This window comes from Arvicanthis niloticus, chromosome 6 (assembly GCF_011762505.2).
Source record: "Arvicanthis niloticus isolate mArvNil1 chromosome 6, mArvNil1.pat.X, whole genome shotgun sequence".
Lineage (NCBI taxonomy): Eukaryota > Metazoa > Chordata > Mammalia > Rodentia > Muridae > Arvicanthis > Arvicanthis niloticus.
The window spans coordinates 105,577,744-105,605,679 of NC_047663.1; the positions used below are offsets into that span (position 1 = coordinate 105,577,744).

The 27,936-nt window shown below is 41.8% G+C and overlaps 1 protein-coding gene across 8 annotated transcripts in view; it reads right to left on the minus strand.

Annotated features, from left to right (window-relative positions):
• Ehmt1 (euchromatic histone lysine methyltransferase 1) overlaps nt 1-27,936 on the minus strand; it is a 137,378-nt gene that overhangs the window by 53,051 nt on the left and 56,391 nt on the right. For 4 of the 8 annotated variants that reach the window (XM_034505486.2, XM_076937507.1, XM_076937508.1 and 1 more), the window contains exons 5-11: nt 23,437-23,594; nt 22,961-23,152; nt 18,400-18,477; nt 16,835-16,955; nt 12,707-12,844; nt 8,038-8,183; nt 290-433 (exon numbers count right to left, since the gene is read on the minus strand). In XM_034505486.2, the coding sequence (XP_034361377.2) occupies nt 290-433; nt 8,038-8,183; nt 12,707-12,844; nt 16,835-16,955; nt 18,400-18,477; nt 22,961-23,152; nt 23,437-23,594 (977 nt within the window). The remainder of the gene's footprint in view (nt 1-289; nt 434-8,037; nt 8,184-12,706; nt 12,845-16,834; nt 16,956-18,399; nt 18,478-22,960; nt 23,153-23,436; nt 23,595-27,936) is intronic. The other 4 variants (XM_034505488.2, XM_034505487.2, XM_034505490.2 and 1 more) reach the window with 4 other exon arrangements.

The following is a 27,936-nucleotide window of genomic DNA, read 5'->3' on the forward strand; positions in this document are numbered from 1 at the left end:
TGGATGCATATACATCTCATGAACAGAGTCATCAAAGACAAGATCCCAGTGATAACTAATACACCACAGAGAGTTTAGCAGAGGGAGGAGGCATGCCCTCCTCTGTACTCAAGACAGAAATCCACAGAACAAAACAAAAGAAAATGAGGGTGCCGGGTCATTTTTCTACAGTAAGAAAGCTCAAGAACTGTGGTGAAGGGCTTATGGAACAGACCCTAGATGGAGTATGATGCTAGAATGAGTCTCTGCAGAAGACTCCTGAAGCCCGGCAGGCGGGCTGGGCTCTTACCGCTGTGCAGAAGTAGCCGCAGCCAGGACAGCACTGGTGCTTCACCATGCGACCCCGATGGTCTTCACACAGCACCAAGAGGGGTGCTTTGTTGGATGGGCGCATCAGCTCATACTTGACCACGCTGTTTGTACACCGGCCCAACTGCAAGCAGACAAGACCAGGGGTCAGTGACAGAGCTGTGAGGGAACAGCTTTTCCACTCACTGGGCAACGGAAAGCACCAGACATATGGGAAGTTCTTGGCAGATATGAGGTGACTAGAGGAGCCATGAGCCTTCAGAGGTAAGCCTAGATTCACATGCAGTATAAAGTACCTGTCACAACAGTTAGCCCTAACCACCTAAAAAATGAAGTCACTGTCTACTGCACAGCCCAGGGATGATGACAGCAGGTAACCGAATTCAGAAGGTTAGGTGATCAAAAAGTCAAGGGCTCACTCTGGGAAACATCAGAATAAAAAGAGAGCTAGACAGTGAACATACTCTAGAAGGTCAAGGCTGTTACAGGTGGCCAGTGTGTTACAGTTCAATGAGTCCCAAGTGATCCATCTGGAGTCTCCTACACATGAAATCAAAGCTGAGATGTAAGAGACAGAGCAATATCTCTCAGATATGCCAGAGAGACATAAGCACAGACAGTAGCAAGAAAGCCAAGATTCAAGGACAATTGTCACAGTATAAACAGAAGCTGCTCTGTGAGATGCTTCTATGTACCAGAAAAGAAGTGACTGTTTGCTATGCAGATCAAAGAGTGTTGCTTCAATATATGAAGCTTCTCTGACAGCCAAGAAGACAAAAATTAGCCCAAAAGGAGAAAAAGATGAGTGGTAATTCCGAAAAAAACTATAGATGTTTCTCAACAAATAGTAACTGTTCAGATAAAGAAATGTGACATAGCCTCCACTACACTTCTCTGCTTTGTTGGTACAATATATTCAGCTGGACTCTGTGTGTGTGTGTGTGTGTGTGTGTGTGTGTGTGTGTGTGTGTGTGTGTGTGTGTGTGTGTGTGTGTGCCAGGAGTATAGGAGCTACAAAAAGGACCTAGGCCTGAGTTCTGCAGTTTCTGAGCAACAAGCAAACTGAAATACAAATTAAAAAGCTTCCAAATAAATCTTTTCCTAAGACTCCATCTGAAAATGTGGTTAAGTGTGCCAAAGACTACCCCAAAGAACCCAGCAAGAAAAATGTAAGCAGCAGAAGCAAGAAACAGGAACTGATGCTTTGCTGATGCCCATCCAGACTGTGCAAGAATCAGACATTTTCAAGGCAGCCTGGATGTTTCCCCTTATCTAAGACATAAAACTCAAAATGGGGAAAGCCAGGGCATGTATATTTGAAACAGCCGCCCGGATACCACCCCAGCACCAAGTGATTCTCTAAGAATCTTGGTCAAGACCTATAGACACAAGTTCTTTATGGATTGGGGAAGAAAGGGTAATTTATAAAAGAAGATGTAAGATAGTATAGACACGGGTCTATACAAAAAGATGCTAAAACAACTCACTAATTTTGAATCTGAAATTTCATATATTTATTTAGTATCTGAATTGTTTTATAAGGAGCTTGAACTATCTGTATGATCATAAAATGATAAGGTGACTTGTCCAGCCGCTGCAGTGGGACTGGACACAGAGCTGAGGCTAGGGGAATGTTGATCAAATAACACAGTACAAGGTAGGTAATCTCCTGGAAAGTACTTCAACAGAATAGCAATGGAACTTTCTTAAGGTTGAGAGAAAGAGAAGAAGTAATTCATGAATACGGACAGTACAACTACATCAGTGATGAGGCAGCCTCCATTTCACAGGGAAAAGAGCAGGGGGAGACAAACCAAAGAGATGAGTGGCCTGTTTCCTCACAAGGTCAAAAGCAAGCAAGCAAGCACTAACAACCACAAACAGATGATTCAAATACATCTGCCAGGAGATGAAGTATAGAATCAGGAGAAACTAAAAAGTTGTAGTATACGCCATAAGGAAAATCAGGTTTCCAACAAGAAAGAAAGGCAAGGCAGAGACACAATCTCATCTTCTTCCATGCCTGTTGCTGCAAAAGAAATCCTATTAGCGTCAGAGTGCCTTTTTTTTTTTTTTTTTTTTTTTTTAAATTAAGCATTTTATTAAGGAACGCTTTAAGAACGGAGACTGAGCCGAGCAGTGGTAGCTCACTGCCTTTAATCCCAGCACTTGGGAGGCAGAGACAGGCAGATTTCTGAGTTCTAGGCCAGCCTGGTATACAGAGTGAGTTCCAGGACAGCCAGGGCTACACAGAGAAACCCTGTCTTGAAAAACAACAACAAAAAAAAAAAAAAAAAAGAAAAAAAAAAAAAAACAACAACAACAACAAAAAGAATGGGGACTGAGGCTGCAGAGATGGCTCAGCAGTTAAGAACACTGACTGTTCTTCCAGGACCCAGGGTCAATTCTCAGCACCCACATGGTAGCTCACAATTGTCTGTAACTATAAAATCTGACACTATCACACAAACATACATGCAGACAAAACACCAACGCACATAAAAAGAATGGAGACTGGAGTACAGTTAAATTCCTTCCAAGTCCATGTCTACTTTTAAAGTTCGGCACATTCTCAACAGAAAAGTCCACTTCAACTTTTCTACAAGATTAAAATTTTAGTGTTTTATTCATTAAAAGCTCAAGGTACCATATATAGCATGACCTTAAGAAAATCCACATACCTAACAAGAATGGTAATAATTCTGCAAAACTCAGAGCTTGCAGGGGATGAGAGGAGAGAGGGAAGAAGAAAGGGGGTGAGGGGAGAAGATAAAACAGAGGAGGGATGGAGGTATTGTAATGTGCCCTAGAGGGCAGAACAACTTTGCAGGGTTAGTTTTCTCTTTCCAACTTTTACATGGCTTCTGGGCACTGAACTCAAATCTTTAGGCTTGGGCAACAAGTGCCTTTACCCACTGAGTCATTGCAACAGCCCTCAATTTATCTTAATGTAGCAATAAACCTACCATGCCAATATAAAAAGCATATTTTGATATCAAAAAATTCAAAAAAGAATTTTAATGAGTGACATTGTTCTCTATTGCTTCAGAACTCTTTAATATAGTAGGTCATTTAATAAAAGGTGGTATAGTGTCATATCTACTTCCACAGTCAAGATCTGGTAATTGTGGATACTGTTTTCTGATATCACATCAAACTGCAGGTTGTATTCCACTAGAACCAGTTTGATAATGTGGTGTTTTCTTTTATTTGTACTTTTTTTTTTAAGGTTAAGGACAAATTTTATTAATTTAAAAGAAAAGAGAAAAGGAAAAACAAACAAACAAACAAACAAACTGGATAAGCAAGCTGTAAATCTCAGAAGCTATCTACCTGAAGGAAAAGGGAAATAAAACTACAGCATTTAAGCTGGGATGGAGGTCAGACACGTGGCAGACAAGCAGCTAAACAGAAGGAAGAAAGGCTTTAGAGAATGAGTAAGGAAGCCCAAAGGATCAAAAAAAAGTATATTTCACTGAAAGAGGCAGAAAAAAGAAAAAGATAGTTATACCTTTCTGAGTCTGGCCTCAGAAAAGCAGATCCAGCCAAACCACATGCTGGCTCTTAAGAGACTGCCCATATAGCATTTTCTTAAATATTTGGCATAATATCTTGAACTTGGGAGCACAAAGATCCTTGCACCACACATCTCCAGAGAAACCGTAATATTAAGCACCCAGGATAGCTCTTTTAAGGGGAAGGACATATAACTTGTTTTTCCAGAAGGCTGGAAACTAGCAGTGATAAATAAATAGCCTGGTCATTTATGTTATCTGTTGGGCCAGGCCTTATCAAGATCTTACAGCCAGGACCAGAGGTTGGCTAGTAATCTAAACGATCCTCATATTACCTGTACAGCCAGGGGTTTCCCCAAGCTCCCATAACCAGGTCTGGAGGCACCTAATAGTTTAAATGACCCTTTTATTAATTAGCTGTACAGACAGGGGCTCCACCCAGCTCCCACAACCAGGACCAGAGGTGGGTAACAGCCCAAATGATCTCTATGCTGTCTATATGACTGAGACCAGGCTAGATCCTTCCTTAAGCTAGTACAGGTATCTCTAGAGCCCATATTCTTCAAATAAACGACACGTACCCTGAGTTGAGTGTCAATGTAGTAATTATGCTTCCTTGTGTACTGCAAATTGTATTACACCAGAAAACTGTTTGCCAACTATACTGTGTTTAAACATGCTAGCATCAGACTCTCCACAAGTCTGATCCAGGCTGATGAAGTCAAACTGAACCCTGTTTTCATTCTCACCTCTTCACAGTTCATTTTTCTGCCTGACTTGACTGCACTATTAAACTTTCAGCCCTGTTAATTGAGTGTTAAGTTGTGTGCTTGCACTCTGCCTGGCTCCTTCACCTCTGCACAACTCTACACCATCAACATTAATAACCAGACCTCAAATCAGTGGTTCTGGTCTTCCAAATGCATACTATATGGAAGCTTAAGAAAGAGAATTTACCAAACTGCTAACGTCTGCTTCCATGAAGCAAGGGTAAAACTATCTGAGTTTTAATAACAATACAAAGCATTAAACTTATCAAATAGTGAAATAGTTCATAGCAATATAGTAAAAGGAGTACTAGTTAACTTCAAAGTCTGAGGAAAACCCAAGTTAGTGTCTTAAAGACTGCTAGACACGAGGCAAGAGTCTCACATCAGTACTGCCTCGCCTCTAAGATGCATACAACTAGGCAATGAAGCAGATGAGATCATTCTGACCAACAAACAACAATCCATGGAAAAACTACAGCAACATTTTGAATCCTCCAATGCATGATCAAGGTAGATATCAGGTAGCAGGAGCTGCTAACACACTGAAAAACATCAATCTTGTGTTCAGTCTAGACACAGCCTTCCCATGGTCTTACAAAGAAATTGGGCTGATCTGCAATTCTGTCAAGAAATTCAAAGAGATCTGCTGAAATGCAACTTAGGTGAAGGAACCAGACAAAGAGAATTTCCAAATTCAAGCAGCCTTGGAAGCAACTGTTTCTTGGATTTAACAGTTCTGCCAGAGGTTGCCTGAAATGGTATGGCTATGAGATCCAGGTTTAATTTTATATATTAAAAAAATTATAAGTATCATACACAGAAAAACATGAGTTTCCAAGAATGTTGTAGAAATCGGAAAGGAGAAAATGAGAAGGAAATCACATGCAGATTACAGTACAGAAACCAAAGCACCGACCCTGTTCTGAAGAGAAGAAGCTGTAACTATGCACTCTGCCCTTCCACTATGAAGCATATTTCACAAACACTACACCACTCTAGTAGATAAGGGAGCACCCACTTGTCCCAAAGAATTCTAACCACTAATGGCAGAAGAAAACAACAGAAATAACAAACAAAACTGAACTTGAAATAAAGTAATGAACACAGTCAGTCATCAATCAGGAGTTAAAACCTACAAGCAAAACCCTGACGAGGAAGGACAGAAGTTGCCATGGAAACGCTTCCACTCTTGCCTTTTTAACATATTAAATCATATAAGTTGGTTTGTTGTTGTTGTTGTTGGGGGAGGGTGATGAGGGACATGGGGGGGCAGGGGAGAGGGACAGGGTTTCTCTGTGTAACAGCCCTGGCTGCCTGGACTTGCTCTTTTAGACCAGGCTGGCCTTGAATTCAGAAATCCACCTGCCTCTGCCTCCCAAGTGCTGGAATTAAAGGCATGTGCATGGTGATGCACGGCATTATGTAAATTTTAAGCCTTAAATCTATCCATGTCTTCAGATTTAGTTTTCAAGTAACAAACACTACGGGGAATGATTTAAACAACATAAGAAGACCATCAGCTATATTCAGCATCTGCGATCCATTTCCCTGTAGGTCAGTGGCACAAGGAACTAGAGGAGAAGTAGAAGAGAAAACATTCAAGATCTTCTAACAAAGGGCTGGAAAGATGGCTAAGCAGTTAAGAGGAATGGCTGCTCTCCCAGAGGACCATACTCAATTCTCAGCACCCACATGCACAACTGTCTTTAATTCCAATCCCAGGGATCTAACACCAGCTTCTGGCATCTATGAGCACCATAAACACACATGTGGTACACAGGCAAAATACCTGTGCACATAAAATAAATTAATTTTAAAAAATCTTTGAATACAAAGATGCCATAAACACTGGAAATAACAAGTGAATTCTGCTTAGTCCAATGAGAAGGAAAAAAAAAATGTTAAAAGCTAGCAAGCCTGAGACACGGGGGAGTGGGGGGGCGCAGGCATTAAATCTAGAGAAAATAAACTCTGAAATTGAGACAAGATTTCACTAGATCTTCCCTAACACCCATGTCAAGAGAACTAGTGGTTTTCAAATGTGGTTCCTGGACCAGAGCATAGTAGAAATTAAAGCTTTGAAAAAGCAACACTTACAACACCAATTCCACTGAAGCAAATGTTGGCTATATTAACAGGTACTGGAAATAACGGCTGGGCAAGTCTAGTAGCAGCAGCCCACAACCAGCTGACCTAGCACCAATAAGAGACACACTAGGCGCCCCCATTAACTGCCCAAGTCTGGTAATGTGGGCAGATGAGGACTGACCTCTGGATTCATCTCTATTCCTACCTTTTCCTGGACAAGCGACCTAACCTCTCTGCCTTCATCTGTGAAGCACAAGAAACTGCAGGAGTCAACCACAGAGTCCCATGGCTACACCCTGCAGCTGCACATTGTGCTGCTCTTACTACTGTCACATCTCGTTCACCCTGAAAACAAGCAGTTACAACACAATCATTTATTTAGTGAGAAAGATTCCAACCATCAAATGGTCCAGAAACCTTACTGGAGTGACAGTCATAGGACTCAAGAGGGAGCAGACAGAACCAAAGCACCAGGTCCTGGCCCAGGCCTTCCCCTAGAGAGCAAACAGAGTACTCCAAAGGCCATGCCACAGCAAGCAGCACCTCTCTCACTCTAACAGCAACAAGCTTGCTGCCCACCAGGCCTCTCAACCTGCTCCTGCTTTGTTCACTAGCACTCAAGTAGAGTGATAAGCTGAATCAGGGGGGAAAAAAGCTTGCCAAAAACAGAGAAATTCTTTGAAAAAGCAGTCTCTACACACTGCCTGCTTGTCTTCTTCCAATCCAGAAGGAATAAGGGTAAAGGGGTCATCAATTCTCCCAGGTCTATGTCAGACACAACAAAAGAAGTGAAGTAACCATAGCTCAAAGGTACTAGGGCATCCTAGGCAGAGCCTCTCCCAAGCAGGTACACACTGCCACAAATGTCTCCATTTATTCACTTCTCAGTAAACAGAACACAATGGTAAAACCTTTGGTAAAAGCATGATCTTGAAACATGGCACTTTTATGCGACCACAGTTTGTACACTATCTTCCTTTTTAAAAAGAATTTTATTTTTGTGTCTATGACAAAGGAGTATAATATATAAAAATGACATGGCCAGATAAACCAGAAAAGGGCAAGTAGATCCCTTGAGGCTGGAGTCACAGAAGGTTGTGAGCCACTTGATGTAGATACTGGGAACTGAACTTGGGTCCTCTGCAAGAGCAGCATGTGCTGTTTACCACTGAGCCATCTCTCCAGCCTCATCTTCCTTGGTTTGTTTGTTTGTTTGTTTGTTTGTTTGTTTTTTAAAGCAATATTGTATAGGTTCTCAGTTATCTGTCACTACTGACTAAAGTTTAGCAGAAAACCTATGATTCTGAAGTATGACAGTTCTTGTTGCCATTTTAAGGAAAAACGAACATGCTTACTTCGTGATCCACGCTCTCAGTGGCCATGCACTGGTTGTTGGCCAGGGTGCTGATCTCGCGGCTCTTGGGGGTTTCCATGCGGCAACTGCAGAGAGGCACTTCCTGGAGGCCATCCGTCTCAAGCACATCCGGACCATTGGCCAGCCCTAAGTCACACAGACACATCAGCTCAAGCAACCCTGACCTACAAAGGGTTGTCCAGAAAATAATTAATTACAGTCTTTACCGTGATCTTATATACACTGAAATTACACATCAGCACCGCTCAGTGGCAAGTGTTCCATACTCTCTTGTAACTTCCTATATGGGAAGTGAGGCAGTAGACTGTGTCTCACCCACAAATCCTCCAAAACTCCTCATTCACATCTACATGTCCATGTCATAGGTCAGGCTGCATGTTCATCAGCAATTCCTAAATCCAGTTTTCAAGTAAGAAAAGATTTCACTACATGTTGGGACATTAGTTCCCCTCATATGGTTAAATTGCACCCATAAAAAGAAACTCCATGTAGAAGGCTTTAATAATGGTTTAATCGTTACCTAGAATATTATTCACCAGCCAAAGAATCCATATAATAGGCTGAAGAAGGAAAACAAAGGAAGTGGGACCAGTGAGATGGCTTGGCGAGTAAGGGTGCTTGTGGTCAAGTCTAAATACCCAAGTTCAATCCCCAGGACCATGGTAGAAGAAAAGAGGCAAGAACTAAAAGTTATCTTTTAACCTCCACACATGCATGCCATGGCCCACATGCCTACACACATGATAAATGACAGACAGACAACCAAAAATGTTCATAATAACACAGTGTCTAATACCACAGTGAAAAACAAAAGCCAAAAGATTGAAGGTCATCTTATGCACTGCAAAGCTAAGCTCACCCACTCCTAGAAAGGAGGATTCTGGGAACTGACTAGTAGCTTTACAGGATTGCTACTTCCAAAAGACATTGGAGCAGGCCATGTCCTCTTTCTTGTTAAACAGCAGAGATAAAAGATGAACTGAGTTTGAAATACTACTAGAGCTCTAAAAACAATTAACTAATATTCACACCTAAAAACAGACTAGAACCCAACAAGATAGTGTAGGCCTTTAATCCCAACACTTTAGAGACAGACATAGGAAGTTCTCTTCTGAGTTCTAGGCCAACCTGAACTACTTATCAAGTTCCAATCCATCCATGTTGCATATCTGGACCCTCTCTCAAGTATTAAGTAATTAATTTAATTTAAGACAGTAACTCTCATTGAGACCACACCCAAAGAACCCTGAGCACCTCAAGCTAACTAGCTCATTTCATGAAAATTAGTTTTGAGCTATTTCTTCTGAATGCCTGGATTATAGAAAAATGAAATGGTTAACTTCAACCACTCAGATTTATCAAGGGACTCATCAACAGAACAGAACAAATAACTGTAACCAAATTATTTTTCTGCCCAGCTTCCAGTTTGCTCAACACAAGCCTTCCATGAACATTCCCCTTCTCCCTGCTACCCCCCAACACTGAACCCTGAACTGCTTCTGGTTTGAACTGCCTGGTCTACAAAGTGCTCAAACTCTCCAAACACACGGAATGCCTCAGTTGTTAACTAGCAACGCTATGCTGAACCCAGGGTCCACCTTTACCCCATTTATTGTTTACCTCTGGCCTCTCAATAATGCGTTATGGGTCCTAGCCAATCTAGCCCCCACAAAGGGCTAATAAACGATGGGCAGGACTGAGTGCAGCTCCATTGGCAGCATGTTTACCTAGCATGCACCAAGTCCTGCATTGGATCCTCAGCACTAATGACAATGGGTGTCATTGTACATGCCTACAGTCTCAGCACTCAGGAGATAAGAGGCAGAAACATCTGAAATACCAGGCCAATCTAATAACACAGGGAAGTCAAGGCCAAGCTAGGCCAAATAAAACACTGTCTCAAAGACAAGAAACTTCTGGGGAAAGGGGGGAACTGGTTCCAAACAAATCTAGCTGCCTGACTTCGCACACACAGCATAAAATAAGAAAATCTAAACTAAAACTCAAACCAGAATCACCAAAAGTATAGAATGGGCTTGTGAGAAGTTCCTGCTCAGTAACCTGGTATAAAACACACAAACACACACACACACACACAGACACACACACAGACACACACACACACACGCACACGCACACGCACACGCGTGCGCATGCGCTCAAGCTAATATCCTACTGCCACACCAAGCACCTGTGTCTGAGGAGGCTGATGTGGGATGGAAAGAGTGTACGCTCCTAGCAGCACTGTCAGAACACATATCGGCTTAGAAAGATGTGGGTGTGCTTCAATCTCTACAACTGAAGAACTACTGAGACATCAAAAGAAGAAACTGCCACAACCTTCATGTGTGCACACTGTCAGAACATGGCTCAAGAATGGAGTTGTGTAAGATTTCTGAGTGCTTGGAAAAAAAAAAAAAAACCCAAGAAACCACTATAAGAGCCTCTGTTTCTTCAAAAAACACAGAACTGCTCTTGGAATGTGCTTTTGTGCCCCTCCACAGTAGAGAGAGGAGCGAGTTTACTTCAGATTATTCATTACAACTGACTATTGTTATTTGTTTATACACCTCTATGAACAGGTAGGTTCCCTGTTACAAGTGGCCTGTCTGCCATGTGTGACTTACCCTTGTGATTGTACATTTACTCACGTGACATTTCTCAACCCTCAGAGTACAACTGTCTGAGGCTCTGAATAAAGTTGGCTATTGGATGAGACTTTAGTCCACCTCATTGATTGCCTCCATTCTCCTACACCTCACTACCTTGAGCGGAGTAAACACACAGAAACTCTCATCTGATCACCCACACTGCCAGTGTTCTTATCTCCTATCTTTACCCAAACTCAAGTCCTCAGCCTATTACCTTCACATACCTACAAGCAAACATAGTGGGCAAAGACAAGGCAAACAATGATTTATAACCTCAGCACAAACATTCACTTAGGTCCTCAGCTCAAGCCTAGACCCTCTTGAACTCAAACTGGACTGACCATCTGAATGCACTGACCAGCCTCAACAAATTCCCAAGATACCTACTCTCCCCACTACCTACCTTCAAGTATCCCAGTTCCATACTTTAAAAATGAAAGCAAGTAAACGATGCTGCTTTTCATCAAGGTGTGGATTCTCTAAGTCAAGAGCATGTGTGCTGTACAAAAACCAGTCACTGATTGATAACTCAGTGTAGATTAAACACAGGGAAGCCAATCTACAAAATGCCATAGAACCCAAGCCTGCCTGCCTGTCTCAGGAACCTAGACACAACCATTCTAGATGCACTTCTACTCTTAAGTCTTTATAGTTGCATTTGTTACCTTTGACCTTCACTTGTATTGGAGATGGAACAGCATGTTTCTACATAAAAGGGCTCCCTAAATCTCAACACAATCTCCTCTTAGTGCACTTACAACAGGCAGGATTCTGCTGGACAGTACTGGAGTTGATTTGATAAAACATTATTTCCTGATTACAATTAAATTTCTAATCGTCCAAATCTAAAAGTTTACAACACTTAAAACATGGTTCTATTTAACTCAGAAAGGAGATACAAGTTACCTACAACGAGACTTTATGAAATTTGAAAAGGTTTGTGCTCTACTTGTGAGAAGAAAAAATTAAAAACAAAAAAACAATCACTTTTTGAACAAAACCAAAATTCATGTGACAGGCAAATGATGTGGTTTACTACATTACTAAATTACAAAAGGAAATCAGAGTTTCCTAAACGTTTAAAATCTTAAAAGCTGGGTGTCTGTCCTTTATCATTAAATCCCTACAGTAACACAACCAGATTTAAAAGTCTGAACAGAGTGTAAACAGCTGTGGAGTCTTAAATTTCTCCTTTACGTTCTGTTTCATAAAGATTTTAAAATATCACTAATTAGTTAGTTTTCATCGCTAGAAGGTTTTTAAGTGACTTAAAGGAAGGGAAACAGGCAGGAAAAAAATGAGAGCAAGCCACAATGGTCCAGGCACAATGGCAAATACTACTGCACCCGTGACTGGAGGTACTCCACTGCAAACACATCAGAGCAAGGTCAGATCAAGAGAAGCTGGAAGACAAGCTATAACCAACCAGAGCTAAAATCAGAGATCATGCCGGACGGTGGTGGCACACGCCTTTAATCCCAGCACTTGGGAGGCAGAGGCAGGCAGATTTCTGAGTTCGAGGCCACCCAGCCTGGTTTACAGAGTGAGTTCCAGGACAGCCAGGGCTACACAGAGAAACCCTGTCTCAAAATACCAAAACAAACAAACAAACAAAAAAAATCAGAGATCACTCACAGTCACACTGCACAAAATATATACCCATTACACCCAGAGAAGGGTGACATCTATTTGTCAAGGATCCGGCACACAAAGTGTGTCTGCTTACAATTGGGAACACACTGTGAAACACAATTAGCAGCACCACAAATACTGCAGAAGACTTCTGCTGCCTCACTCTTAGAGGGCTCCCACACTTTCTGTCTCCCACATGAGCGGTTTATCACCTAGCAAACGATCCGAATCTTGCCTGTTCAGTCACCTTTTAATAATGAGTGCTTTGTCAAACTGTCCGTTATTATCCACCAGGGGGCATCAGGATAGCACGGAGACCTAGGCCAGTAAGCAAGCAAGATGGTGTAGTCACACTCCAACACCAACCTTCATTTTCTGTCTGGGAAGACAGAATTCCTCTGACACGGAGATCCAGGGAATCCAGAGAAACTTCCATATACCCAGCGCCGTCTCCCAGAGCCGCCTGCTCCATGCTTCCTGGAGATGACTTACAAGCCTCAGAACCTGTACACAGAATGCACATATCATGAGAGACTGCCCAATAGCTATATCTACAACGTTCCATGAACACTGTAGGTAACTGTACTTGTAGCCAAGTCCAACAACCTCAGTTCAATGCATAGAACCCATACGATAAAGACAATCTACTTCCATAAGCTGTCCTCTAACCTACAGATGACAAGCACCCACACAATAAAAATACTTCTGTTTTAAAAACCCAAAAAATAAAACACAACTAACATTCTAATTAAGAGGCCACGACTCAGAAAAATAATTAATTCTAATGAACTCTGATGAATTTAAATAACACTACCTGGCCAGTTTCTATTTTCATACATTAATTCCCCATGCACACCCAGTTTCACAAGAAAAAGGCTGACCAGAAAAATCGAAGAAGCCAGTATTGTGCCTCGTGTTTCTAATAGCACTTGGAAGAACAAGGCCAGAATGGGGTAAACAGTGCATTCTGAGCTAGCCTGGGCTACAGAGTAAGATTTCCCCCCACCCCCATCCAAAATCCAACCATGCACATATTACCTTTTATTCAAGTTAAAAAACTTTAGATGTATTAAATGATTTTATGCTTATCAGTGTTTGGCCTTTGTGTATGTATATGTCCCACATGTACATCTGATGCCTTCTGAGGTCAGAACAGAGTAGCAGGTCCCCTAGGACTGAAGTCATGGACAGTTGAGAGCAACATATGGGTACTGGAAATTAAACTCTGGTCCTCTGAAAGAGCATCCAGTGCTCTTAACTGCTTAACCATCTCTTCAGTTCATATTAATACAACTTATGTCCAGATGTGCTAAATAAAAACTGCTAAAATAATCAATAAAATAAATAAAAATGTGATAAATGAGCCCAGCCTAGCAGTACATGCCTTTAACTTCAGCACTTGAAACGGCAGTGGCTGCTCGATCTCCGAAGGATAGATGCATAGTGAGATCGTATCTCCAAAAAAGTAATGCATTTCTGTAAATTGTTTGAAAGCTTAAAGTAGGACAGAAAAATGTAATCTGCAAGTCTAAAAATGATGAAACACAAAGATGATGAACGAGCCTAACCGTGGAGCTACTCATCACATGTGCCACTCACTAAAACGACGAAAACCTAAGCTTGTCACCACGGATGAATCCAGAGGCCTCACAGAGCAGGCACAAAGACTTATATTGGCTCTCATCCTTGGGGACATGGGAGGGCCCGAGACACCTGTACAAACTACAGCATTACCAACTATAAAGACATTTCATGTGGAACCCTAAAAAGTGTGTTTATGTTATATATTACCTAACACTGAATCTTCTAAATATCAGTATGCAATATTATGTAAATGACCAGAAATAAATGAATCATTAATACAGAAGTATGGTACCAATATATTTTAATTCAAACTGTATTTTGTACCAAGATCTTAGACAAGAAATTTCAAAAACATAAATAAACTTAAATTTTTAAACATTTTACATAAAACAATAAAATTCATTATTTCCAGTAAGTATCTAAGTATGCATTTTATACTTTGAAGTCAAAATGACAAAGACAGACTCTCTACCCTCAAAGTATCCTTTAGCATTGAACATTTGTCGAAGCCAACAGTAAAACCACATGGATTTTCTGATCTCAAAGGGCAGTCAATGGTGAAAACAAAAGGCAGCATAAACGAACGGGCAGATGAGGTACTGAGGAAGGCACACAAGCCCTGTATCGACAAACCCCACATGTCTCTATAGTCCTTCCAATGTCACATGGCTGTCCATAGGAACTAGACCACAAACTTTTTCTGTCAGAAGAAGCTAAACAAACAACTAAGCAGGGCTGTCTGTGCAGCATGAAGATAATAAGCAAATGAGGAAATGGAGCAGATTAGAAAACTCCAAGTGCCACCCACACACCACTGATGATAAAACTTCCAAAGGAGCCGGGCGGGGGTGGCGCACGCCTTTAATCCCAGCACTTGGGAGGCAGAGGCAGGAGGATTTCTGAGTTCGAGGCCAGCCTGGTCTACAGAGTGAGCTCCAGGACAGCCAGGGCTACACAAAGAAACCCTGTCTCGAAACAAACAAACAAACAAACAAACAAACAAACAAAAAATCCAAAGAAATAAATAAGGTAAGAATTTGGGGCTGAAGAGATGGCTCAGAGATTAAGAGCACTGACTGTTCCTTTAGAGGCCCTGAGTTCAGTTCCCAGCAGTCACATGGTGGCTCACAACCATGTATAATGAGATCTGGTCACCTCTTCTGGCCTGCAGGCACACATGCAAGCAAAATGCTGTATGCATAATAAATAAATCTTTTTTTTAAAAATTTGATTTGGGGGTGAAGAGACAGCTCAGTGGTTAATAGTACCTGCTGCCTCTGTTCTCTGAACCCACACACCTGTGACCCTAGTTCCTGGGAAACTGACACCCTCTTCTGACCTCTGAGGTAACTAGTCATGTATATGGTGTACATATAAATATACAGGCAAACACTCATACACATGAATAAAATTAAGTAAATCTTATTAATACAAAAAATAAAGTAGTAGTCTTTTTTTAACCCACTGATGAACTGCATACCCACAGACGGGGCCGACACATGTGTCCTCACACATGCAAACGCTGACGCAGTGCACCAAGGACCTGTGTGAATGCTGAAAGCATGAGAATGTGGAGTTCATGCTGGTCACCTGGTCTACTCAAAAATTTCTTAGAGCAAAAAAGCAAGAACCATAAAAGAAAACAATTCATAAATTTGGCTTCAATGAAAAATTTTACTAGCTGTTCTTACCTAAAAGTAGTGTTGGAAAAATGGAAACGCAAGCCACAGACTAGGTATAAAACATGTAAAATATTCATCTGATTAAAATTCTACCTAGACCATTTAAAGAGAACTTACAACTCAGTGAGAAGGGGATGAAAAGACACAAAGACACACTTCAGAAAAAAAATACACACAGGTGTGATGCTCCCTCTCATCACCAATCTGGAGAGAACACATTGAAGCTGCTGAGGACAACACATCCACTGGAAGCATGAAAGATTTAAAGACAAACCCCATCAAGCAGTGGCAAGGACAAAGGGAATCCACAGCCCAGGTACTGTGGCGGGTGATGTACTATGAGAAAAGTTTAGTAGTTTCCCAAAGACCTGAGCACACTATATATGACTGAACTAGGTGAGCCGGAGATGTGAAACACCTGTGCAGGAACCTAGCAGAGACCAGGGCCCACCCACAAGAAATGACTAACAAGCATTAGCATCCCACACAGGAGGTACACTTCTCAGAAGGGAACAAAGAAAATTGTTGTGAACACATACAACAGGAAGTGATCGAATGATTATCTCAAAGGAGCCAGAGCAAGAAAATAAGTGTTCCTATTGAGCGATGCCATTCACACAAAATTCTGTAAGTACTAGCCTATCGGGAGCACAGAGCTAGCCTGGGAATGGGGAGGTGCTCACAGGGGATGAGGGAAGGTTCTCCAGGGCAGCAGGGCTAGGACGCCTAGCAGGTGAGTACAATGTTGACCTGCCTGATCCTGGAGACAGTGCTATACTATGATTTGTAAACATTCCACAGTGTGCCAAAACAGCTCAACAAAGCTATACAATGAACTTGGCATTAACTCTTTGTCTTTCTGATCTTCCTGAACTCACCTTAACAAACTATTACTAAGGCCTATGTATGAGGCACAAACCCCTCAGGCCACAGAGGCAGGCGGGGACCACAGACTTCCTACATCCACACAGTATAGGACATGTCCACCCAGGAAAAAAGGTACTACTCCTGTGCAGGGGACAAACTACCCAAGTTGGCTTCCTGCTCAATAATGAAGCCAGAATCATCTAGGTTTGGTAACAAAGCAAACTACCCAAGGATCACTTACATGTCTCTAAAGAAGTCATTTACAACATTTTACAGGAGACCCTCTTTTCAAGTGAAATGCTTCATACAAACCAGCCCCAGACAGCTTCCTGCTGATACACCCCAGCTCCTCTGTGCTCACCAAGCATGCTGCTTGGCTTCTTTCTACTTCTCCGCCTCCTTTTCCGAGCAGGTTTGATCCAGGGGCTGTCAGTCTTTCCTCTCCTCTTGAGAAATTTCTTCTTGATACTGGATTCAGAACTCTGGAGGACCAAAGGGCAAGCATATCAGAGGCAAAGCAAGGGGCGCTCCTGAGAGCAAAAAGAACCAAGTTCTTTGCCTCTAAAATCAAATAGTTGATTCTTCCCCTAAAAGTTCGACTTTACTTTTGCACGTTTCTGGGTTACATTCTGAAGGTACCTATGCTGTTCATAAACATGGCAGTACGGCCAATAAGCCTAGTAAGCCCAGTCCTTTTAGAGGAAACAAGACAAGAAAACTAATTTAGAATACATAAGTTTTTTTGTTTTAGTTTGGCACAACGGAAAAAATATAAGTAAATAGTAAAAAGTAATTTACTTGTCACTCCACATATCCACTCATCTCACTCAGGAAGGAACAATGTTCAGTGTGCCCTAGAATCACACAGGTGCACACTACATGCAGAACAAAGAAGAGGGATAATCAATTTATAGCAACACAAGATACAGCATCTCTGTAACTATGTTGCAAGTTTAGAAAGGACATCTACCACAAATCACAACTGCCCCACAGCACCAATTCTAGTGCTAGGAGATGCTTCTAAAAGATGCTGGAAAGAGGTCCATGGAGAAAGCACACGGGCCTCTCAACCCCACTTCCCAAGGACATAGACAGACACTGGGAACACAGTGCTGACACACTGGCAGAGTCACATGGCACAGCATGTCAAGCCATCCCAATACTTGGACGAGTATGTGCACTCATTCAAGCCCTGGATCGGATATGTCGATCTATGCCCTAGCAAAACAGTGATGAGGAACAACTCCACAACACACGCTCCTGTGGTCCTGGTTCCTCCCTACAAGCAACCCCAACCCCTCACTTTATCCTATGTTTTCACACAGAAATACTTGTGAAAAGCTTCAAGTTTTCTACTGTCTGGATCACACTATGAAACCCCAGGAAATGTTTCCTCACCAGACCCAAAGATCTTTATACGTCCTCCTCTCGTTCACCAAAGAAGCCTGACACCAGGGGGGTTTGGTCCAGTACTTTATCCCACACATAGTACTTCCTCCTCAAGCTAACAAGCTTTTTATCTTCTCTACTCAATATGCACATATGAGATACTCCTGAGACTCCATTCCAGCAATTCCCCTATTTCCAACAGGTAGAAATCTCAGGTTCTACCTGCCAGATAAAAAAAGGCAGCTCAAATCCAACAGTCCCCTCTCAGCAGCAATGCAGCCCAACGTACCGCTGTATGAAAAACCAAACCACAGAACTACCTAACCCTAACCCTTCCTTCCCTCAGAGCCTGGCCTGCTGAAGGATCCCAACAAGGTCATCAACACAGGTGCTGTACCTGCCCCTGAGCTGCAACCCTATGTGACCTCCTTCACCACTCTTCCTTCAGGCCAGACCCTGTGACCCCCACAAGAGGTGCCACCAGTGCTCTCAGCTGCAGATCTGAATTATGTAAACATAAGAAAAATGTGAGGTTACCAGGTCAGACTCATCTCCACCGTCTTCATCCTCCCCTGTGTCTGGAGACTCCTGTTCCTCCTCTGAATCTCCATCCATCTGATCAAGCCAAATAAAAACAAAACAACAATTAGATCTTGTAGCAGAAAGCAGATGGATCCACAGCAAATGTTAAAATACACTGGCAGACATACATGGAAGGGACCTGTCTGCCCCAAGGTAGAAACAAGCTGTGTGGATGGCCCTGGCCAGGGAATTTCCAAGCAGACAGCAAGATACCAGACTTTCTTCTAACACTCCCTGCTAAGATATTCTATCCCAAATCCCAAATGGACTCACTCTAATGACTCAAATGAATTAACTGCACCTTGGAGGTTACTATGCATGTAAGACATGCCAGATATCTATAAAAGGTAGTAAAATACACACACACACACACACACACACACACACACACACACACACACGGGGGGGGGGGGGGGGGAGGGCGGTTTCTAAAGAGCTATGAAATAATATCTAACCAAACCTACCTCCACTTACCCAAGAACAGTCTAGTCCCAAAAGCCATCACTGCTATGTTGCCTGACCACTTCTACCTACACTGAGTCTATTCCTAAACCTGCTTCCCTACAGGACATACTCCAATACATTTATTCTTTTCTAATTATAGACAAGGTTTGGAATCCTTTCTATAGCAGAATAGCAAAGGTGCCTTGTTTTTACTACTGTATTTATCATTTCTACCTACACTGTCAATGAATGAATAGAGTCCACTCGCCCCAGATCCACTCACTCCAAGTCAGTACTGCAGTCTCTGGTGTGCTGTAGTCTGACTCTGTAGGAACTACTCCAGAGTATCTTACTTCTCTCTGATATTCCCAGCTCAACAGAACCTGTAGGGTTCATAGTCAAGTTACATTCCAAACAAGCCAAGGTCCTTCAACATAAAGGCAGATAAAGACTCCTGAGTCAAATGGTGCCCCTCTCTGTGGTAACTCAGTAACACCCTATGTCTATCTCTTGTCTTGCCCGTTCTCAACACTGACGATGACGCCTATATTCTCTCACACTATTCCCACAACTGCTCTTCATCTCATAGTCCATTAGACTCAGAATTTGAAGATCTACAGAGAGTTCTCATTAGATTTTGATGGCAATGTTCTGAACTTAAGAGATAAGCCTAGAAACAATGCAGTTTTTATTTGCATAAATAGTAGGTCTCTTGCTAACCTAATTTAGCAAATCTCTGCTGCTCTCTTATACCGCATTATTGTTGAATGTGTCTCCTTCCCTAGGTATCTGGGGATGCTAAGAATTACCCTGCCTCTGGCTCCCAGTGCTAGGATTAAAGGTAAGTATCACCACACCACACTAATTTTCTAGTTGATATTTAAAAACCATGCCTAAGCATTTATAAATATGCTTGTGTTTACTGCAGCTTTACATGGAAACAAGAGATGTCTATGTCTTGATCACATGGAAGTTTAGTTCAATGGCTATAATAGTTTTCTAGGGTTACCAAGATTTTAAGGTATATTTTTATGTTGTCTTCTCTCCTTTTAAATATTAAATTTTCTTTCTAGCTTTTATCTTAGAGCATCAGTCAAAACAGTCAATGTTATTCTCCTTGTGTTAAAGTTAAAAGCAGCAAACTCACCTTCATTTTATGACTGATGATCAAAATACTTTCAATTTTTATCATTAAATATAACCTTCACTGTAGGACTCTGGTACTTTGTTAGTTTTATTTAAGGTTTCTTTTAATTCATTGGGCAGTTGCTTTAATTTTAAACATGATTGAGCAATGCAACTACCAATAAGAAAAGGAAATATACAGAAAGGGATAGATAGATAGATCACTTTTAAAACGCTGCTTGACAATTACACACATGGCACACATGAGGAAGAAAACACAAGTTGAAATCCCAAGGAAAAGGGAGAGAAAAGAGCACTAGTTGGTTGTCAGGCAGTGGTGGCACACAACTTTATTCCTAGCACACAGGTGACAGAGGCAGGAGGATCTCTATGAATTTGAGAATAGCCTGGTCTACCAAAGGAGTTCCAGAACAGCCAAGACTGCACAGAGAAACCCTTTCATCACCATCACCCCCTCCCTGCCAAAAAACAAAACAAAAACAACAAAACCAATAACAGCAAAAGAATACTAACAACAACAAAACCAATAACAGCAAAAGAATACTAGTGGCAAAGAATAAATCAGAAGTAAGGAACCAAATGTGGCTCAACTAAAAGCTGTGTCAGTGATCAGAGGAAACTGTTCCTATTACAAAGACAGCAGGAAACAACTCTGGTCAGCGCCTCCAGCTTTCCAACTAAGAGGTAAGGCACTCAAAACAGCCAATGTGCTGAAATGTATCTAAATTAGCTTCTAATCCACACAACTAGATGAGAATACAATCTTACTATGACTCAGTAAGCCCACAGTAGAACACAATCTTGTACTGCCTACATAAACAGGAATCATTTCTGAGTCAAAGACCTTCTACAAAATGAGAAAAAGACAGGGGACTTACTATCTAATAGATAAATGGCTGATACTTGATCAGGTCCTTCACAAGAGAAACCATCTGTGGTGGTTTGAGTAAGAATGGCCCCCATAGGCTCATGGATTTGAATGCTTAGTCACTGAAGAGTAGCACCATTTAAAAGGATTAGAAAGTGTGGCCTTGTTGGAGGAAATGTATCACTGGGGGTGAGCTTCTAGGTTTCAAAAGCCCACCCACACCAAGCCCAGGCTCCCTTCTTCCTGCTACCAGATATGGATCCAGATACTCTCAGGTACTTCTCAAGCACCAGTAACACCATGCTCCCCACCGTGATAATAATGGGCTAACCCCTCTGAAAGTATAAGTAAGCTCCAATTAAATGCTTGCTTTAATAAGAGTTGCCAGAATTATAGTATATCGTCACAGCAATAGAACAGTGACTAAGACAGTATACAAATAAAAAACTTACATAGAGAATAGTATTCAATCTTCTAGAAATCAGGAAATGTGTGTTAAAACTATAATGTTCTGGCAAGCCAGCACAATAGACAGGATGCACAGAAGCAGCTGGCAGAGCTATAAATGCCAGCAATCCTCTTCATATCAGTATAGCAGTGTCTGTGGATTAACAGACACAGTGACCTACTCCCAGGAAACAACCTGTGCATAGGCTATTGGTGGGACTGTCACATCAAACAGCCTTAAATACAGGGCCCATCGAGAGTGTAATGGACATCTAATAGGGATGAAGTCCCATAAAGGAACACTGTATCATGGTGGTGCTCAAGCACAGCATCTCAGGATCCCTATATCCCTAAAAGAACTACTAAGAACTATGAAGCACTTCTGCTCATTTGCCTACAAATATTTATTCCAGTAGTTTCAGGTTGAGAATGCTCAAATTAGAAGAAGAGCTAAGTCATCAATGCAAAGACAGCAAAACAAATAAGTCTCTAAGGACAAAAGAGGCAGACATCTGAGCACATGATAATTCCAGTCTTATAGATCTCTTTAAACTGTTTCAGAGATCCCCAAACCACCTGGATTCTACAAGAATGAAAATGAACGACAGTTTCATCAGAGTGAGTGAGACAAGCTATATGACAACAAGAAAATCAAACAAATAAACAGAAAGAATGCACTGTGAGGTTCTGCTCATGTAAGAACAAAACTGAGCACTTAGGAGGCATTTCTTGCCTATTTAATTATATAGTGGGATCTTGGAATGCAATACTGACTAGTTTCAAAGTCTTAGACTCAATTAATCCTACTGCCTCAATCCCCCAAGCATCTGAGACTATAGATACATGACATCATGTCTGACTTATTTTGAAAACACCAGCTGGAAGCCTGTCACTGGTGGTACATGTCTTTAATCCCAGCACTGGGGAGACAGAGACAGGTATATCTCTGAGTTTGAGGCCAGCCTGGTCTACATAGTGAATTAGTTCTAAGAGAGCCAGGGTTATGGGGGGGAGGGGGGGAGCTTATTGGTACATACACTCTTTGGCTTTTCTTTGTTAACTTAGTCAGTGCAGTTGAGTTCCTAGGAATCAATCAATCGTTTCTGGCCATTACTGTTATAGCACACAGCTATATGTAACTACTATTAGAAATTTTATGCCTCAGAATGTGCAACAATGCTTTTTCTATCTTTAGTCTTTTTCTATCTTTAGATAGGTTACAACAGAACCACTACTGACTCAAGGAGATTTAACACTAGCCATCTTATTCTGTTTTCCACTATTGACATTTTCTTTTTGTTTCTTGGTTCTTTTGTTGGCTGACAGATATCTAATTTTTTTTTCTTCTTTTTCATGTTTTGGAGATGGGGTATTACCATGGGGTATTCTGGCAGACATGAAACTCACTATATAGATCAGGCTGGCCTTAAACTCAGGGTTCTGCCTGTCTCTGCCTCCATGCCCAGCTACTTAATTTTTTTAAATAAATGTTAAATAAAAAGAAAAAAAAAAAAAATCACCAGCATATAACAGTGCCCAGAATCTTAGAAGCCACAGTGGACTTCAGGGTTTCGCTCATTAGTGGCACCACCTGGGGAAGTGGAGTCCTACCTTTGCAGCACGGTCAGTCTCAGACATGCTGTCTTTAGAAGTCCTACTGTCCTCAGTGGGGAACGCAGCAGCTTGCTCAGCCCCATGGTCCTCATCCTCCTCCAGCTCATCAGAGTCGTCGTCTTCTGAGTCCATCTCCAAGCTCTCACCATTCACATGCAGGGCACTGTCATCTAAGGCTGTGTTCTCACCCTGGAACACAGTGCTGCAGTTCTCAGTGCTGCTGCCCAGCACATGGAAACTTGACTGAGCTCTGCCAGAACCGGCAGGCAGGGTCCTTGGAGTATGTGTTGGGGGTCATAGCCACCTCCACGAGGCTATGCTACAGCAGAAGAGCTCAAGAACTCTAGTTCTTATGGTGATTAAGGTCATTAAATTAGTAATGACCTCAACAAAATGTTCTTTTGGCCAGGAACTTTGGAACCAGGAACACATTTCAAAGAATATGTGACAAACAATCCCCGCATCCCTCTTACCTTGGCGCCCACAGTGGAATGAGTTATGCTTTTAAACATCTCAATCACCGTCCTCTGCTTTAATACTTTGGTCTTTTTCTTGGGAACTAAGCTATAGGTTCCCATTCTTCGTTTTTTCTTCCGAGATACTGCAGCTGCTAAAACAAAAGGCAAGCAAGCTAAAAAAAAAAAAAGTCAAAGGGGGACAAAAAGGAAAAGAAATACCATTCAAATGTGTTTAGAGGTGAAAGACAGAGTATAAAATTTATCACAAAAATCATCAGTAAAGTCTATCTCTTTAGACACATTTCTTATAGGCATCACCAACACAAGAGTACAATAGGCATTCCTTACTTGAGACAAATTGAAGGGGAAGCTGAAACACTTTCAAGAATATCAGGAATATCAGAAATCATCAGAAACAAGGCCTTAAGACCCGCCTACTAATAGTTTCCATGGCCTTAAATACAGGAAGCTTTGCCCTGAGAAACCCTTTCCCTTCATCATATGCCTGAAAGGAACACATATGCACCAGGTAGGACTGAAGACTGAAAAATAAGACCACTCACTATGGAGTGGACCCAACTAGCCTTCCAGGATACAGAAACCTCACTCACAGGTGGCTTCCCTGTATATCCATTTTCTGGGACTTTTTCCTAACCACTGAAGCATTAAACAGAAAGATTTTCCCTGAATACTGTGGAGCTCACTTTACCAGTTGGCTCTGGGGGCTTGAAGTATTGTTTAAACAAGAAAACAGGGGTTCTCAGGAACTCCAGACCCTTTTAAACAAAACAGCACAAGGATAAAGTCTTTACATAAGGAGACTCTCTGCAATACTTTTTTTTTACTTTTGAATTCCAAGATCAAAGATCACCACTATAGCATAAAGTACCTACTGGAAGCCTGGGTGAAAGTCCATGCTTTGATTCTACAGCAAAAGAAAAGAAAGAACGGAGAATATGCACAAGCATGAACTATCTAAAATGAGTGGGTCACGTGACAATGCTTGCAGCACCATCTCCATATCCAACAACTCAATACTAAGAAAAGGCTACAGGGAGCCTGTCTCTCTCATGGACAAAAGAGGTAACTATAAACACCTTCTCAGTAGTGTCTGATCTTCTCAGAAATGTCTTCTCATCACAGTAACCTATGATAATTAATGTAAAAGAGCAGGGCACTGTGATAGGATCTATCAACACCTAGGCATTTATAAATAGGTGGCTGAAGGAAAGTAAAGGGAGGAAGAGGGGGATGCTGCTGCCATGTTCCAAGAGAGGCCTTCACAGTACCCAGGTGGGGAGTGCACGGCCAGAGTCAGAGGATTTGGATCAAGACTAGAAGGGGCAGGAGAGGAAAATCATTATGAACACAGGCAATATAGAAAGAACTCAAGGAATGCTGTCTCGTACACAAGAGCATTCAAACAGGATGCCAATATTGTGGTTTGACTGAGATATCCCTCATACGTACTGACACATTTGAATATTTGGTTCCTAATTAGTGGCAATTTGAGTATTAAGAGATAACCTTGTTGGAGGAGATCTGTCAATGGGAGCAGATTTAAAAATTTCAGACTCCAAGTCATCCCACTGTACCATCCTCAGCACATGCTCTCTACTTGTTTGTAGACCAAGCTGTGAGTTCTCAGCTCCTCCAGTGTTATTTTTGTCTATGGCCAGGCTCCCTGTCATGATAGAAACTGTAAACCCAAAATAAACTCTAACTGATATGTTATCTTGGTCATGGTATTGTGTGACAGCAATAGAAAAGTAGTAACTAAGACAGTAAAGGAACTCATGACAATAGCCAGTGCCTCCAGAACACTTTAAGATACACCAAGCACAAGCAAGGAAGGCTAACGAAAAGGTCAGGATATTAAATGCAGTCAGTGTGGTGGAGGTGTGGGGTGGGGGCTCAACAGGCAAGTGTTTGCTCTAGAAGCCTGATGACCTGAGTTTAATACCGAGAACCCAGGCAAAGGTGAAGGTGAAAACCAACCCAGCAAAGCTTTCCTTCAGCCTCCATCTCACACTGTGGCAAGCCATGCACTCTCCACATCACATACACACAATGATAAAGTTTTGGGATTTTTAAGAGGAAGAAGGAAGAAGGCAGGCAGGTAGGCAGGCAAGCTGTTCCAGGTTCCAGAAAGTAGACAGGGCAACAAGAAGTGAGGGGAAGAGAAGCTAGGTGCACAGGAAAACGGTCCCTATGACCACCACAGCCGCTATTACAGCCTTCAAGAGATGTGCTGCCTCAAATGAGATTTATGCCAGAGCTGGCCTTATCCCTGGAAACAAGCCACAAAGTACAAAGTTAACTCCACCTTCCTCTTGTCAGTATGATACTCCAGGCCTCTCTGGCCCCCAACAATCCACACTGAGACCAGACACCCAAGTGCACAGGCAAATTCACAACTTCCCATCAGCAAATGTCCAAAGATGACGAACAGGCCACATGGTGCAGGGGAGTTTCTCCCTCAATGTTCCACTGCAGCATAGTCATAATCCATAATGTCCACTTGGAATTAGTTCTCTTATTAGGGATTGGGTTCAAGAAATATATAGCATAAAACATGTCTTAGGTATACTTACTACTGCTGTAAAAAAGACATCATGACCTAGGCAACTTATAAAAAGAAAGCATTTAATTGGGGCTTTACTAATGAAAGAGACAAAGAGAGACAGAGACAGACAGTGTGCCTGGTGTGAGCTTTTGAAACCTCAAAGCCCACCCTGAATAACATTACCTCTTCTATAAAAGCCACCCCTCCTAATTGTTCTTAAACTGACCATGAACTGAGGACACATGGACTCACATCCATAAGGCATTCTAATTAAGCCAACACAGACCTTGCCATCTTACTTATCACCTGGACAATCCATTGACACTAAACATGTTCCTGATTTTGAAGAGCCATCCCCACATTTATCTCCACAGCTCTTTACATCTTGTGAAACTCAACTCTGTTCCTATTAAACACCAACTCCATAATCTCCAATTCCTTACCCAACATCTAGTACTGTACTGTCTTCATGACTTCGACTACTAAAGAGACCCTATATGAATGGGAATCATGTATTTGTCCTTGGGTAATTGGCTTGTTCCACTTACTGTCCTCAAGGTTCATCCATCAACCATACTGCAAAATTTCTTCCCATTTAAAATGAGCACTATTCTGCTGTATGCACAGGCTACATCTGTTTCCCCACTCATACACTGATGGACACCTGGGTGGTTGCCACCCTCAGACTACAGTGATAACGCTGCCATGAATGTAGATGTGCAATTATCTGCTTGAATCCCTGATTTCAATTATTTTAAGTACATATCAGAGTAAAGCTACAGGATCCATGGTCATGCATATTTAATTTGAAGGCGCTACTACACTGTTTTCTACAACAGATGTATTATTTACATCCTAACCACAGTACACAAGGGTTCCAATGACCTAATCACTAACACATTGTTTCTTCAATATCAAACAACTTAATGTATGAGGTAGTATTGTTATTTAGTTGATTTGTATTTCTGTTGAGCATTTGTTCATCTGGCTGCTTGCATATCATCATTAAAGGAATGTCTATTCAAATATCTATCCTAGATTCACAGGAGCGGAAGGATTATTTAGCAGTTAAAAGCACTTACTGTTCTTCCAGAGTACATAAGTTCAATTCCCAGAACCCACACCTCAAAAACACCTGTAACTCTAGTTCAAGGCCCTCTTCCAGCTTCTGTGGGCACTCACCCATGCATGACATTAAAATACATATACACAAAAATAAATAAAAAATAAAAAATAGGGGCTGGAAAGTTAGCTTAGCACTTATGAGCACTGGCTGCTCTTCCAGAGGTCCTGAGTTCAAGTCCCAGCACCCACATGGGATCTGATAGGCTCTTCTGCCACACAGCTGTACGTGCAGCTGAGTAATCACACAAATAAAATAAACAAAAAAAAAAAATTTAAAGAGTAATTAAAAAAAAGTAAAAGTAGATCTCTATCCCCCATAATTCTGAGGCCGGAGAGGGCTCAGAGGCTAAGAGAACGGACTATTCTATAGGGCATGAGATACAGCCTAGCAGTTCAGAGAATCTGCTGTTCTTGCAAAGAACAGGTCCAGGTAAGACTCCACATACCTGGTGGCTCAGAACCATATGTAATTCCAATCTCAGGGGATCTGACACCCTCTCCCAAGCTCCATAGGTACTGCAGTCACATGGCGTAGACAGAAAGGGTGACTGTTTCACTGCTATTAAATTATAATACTTCTTCATGTAATACAGAGACCATTTTTTTGTTTGTTTGTTTTGTTTTGTTTTTTTGAGACAGGGTTTCTCTGTAGCCCTGGCTGTCCTGAAACTCTGTAGACCAAGCTGGCCTCGAACTCAGAAATCGACCTGCCTCTGCCTCCCAAGTACTGGAATTATAGGTGTGTGCCACCACTGCCCAGCCAGAGACCAATTTCTTGTCAGAAGATAAAAGTTTCCAAATAATTCTGGCCTATTCTATAGATT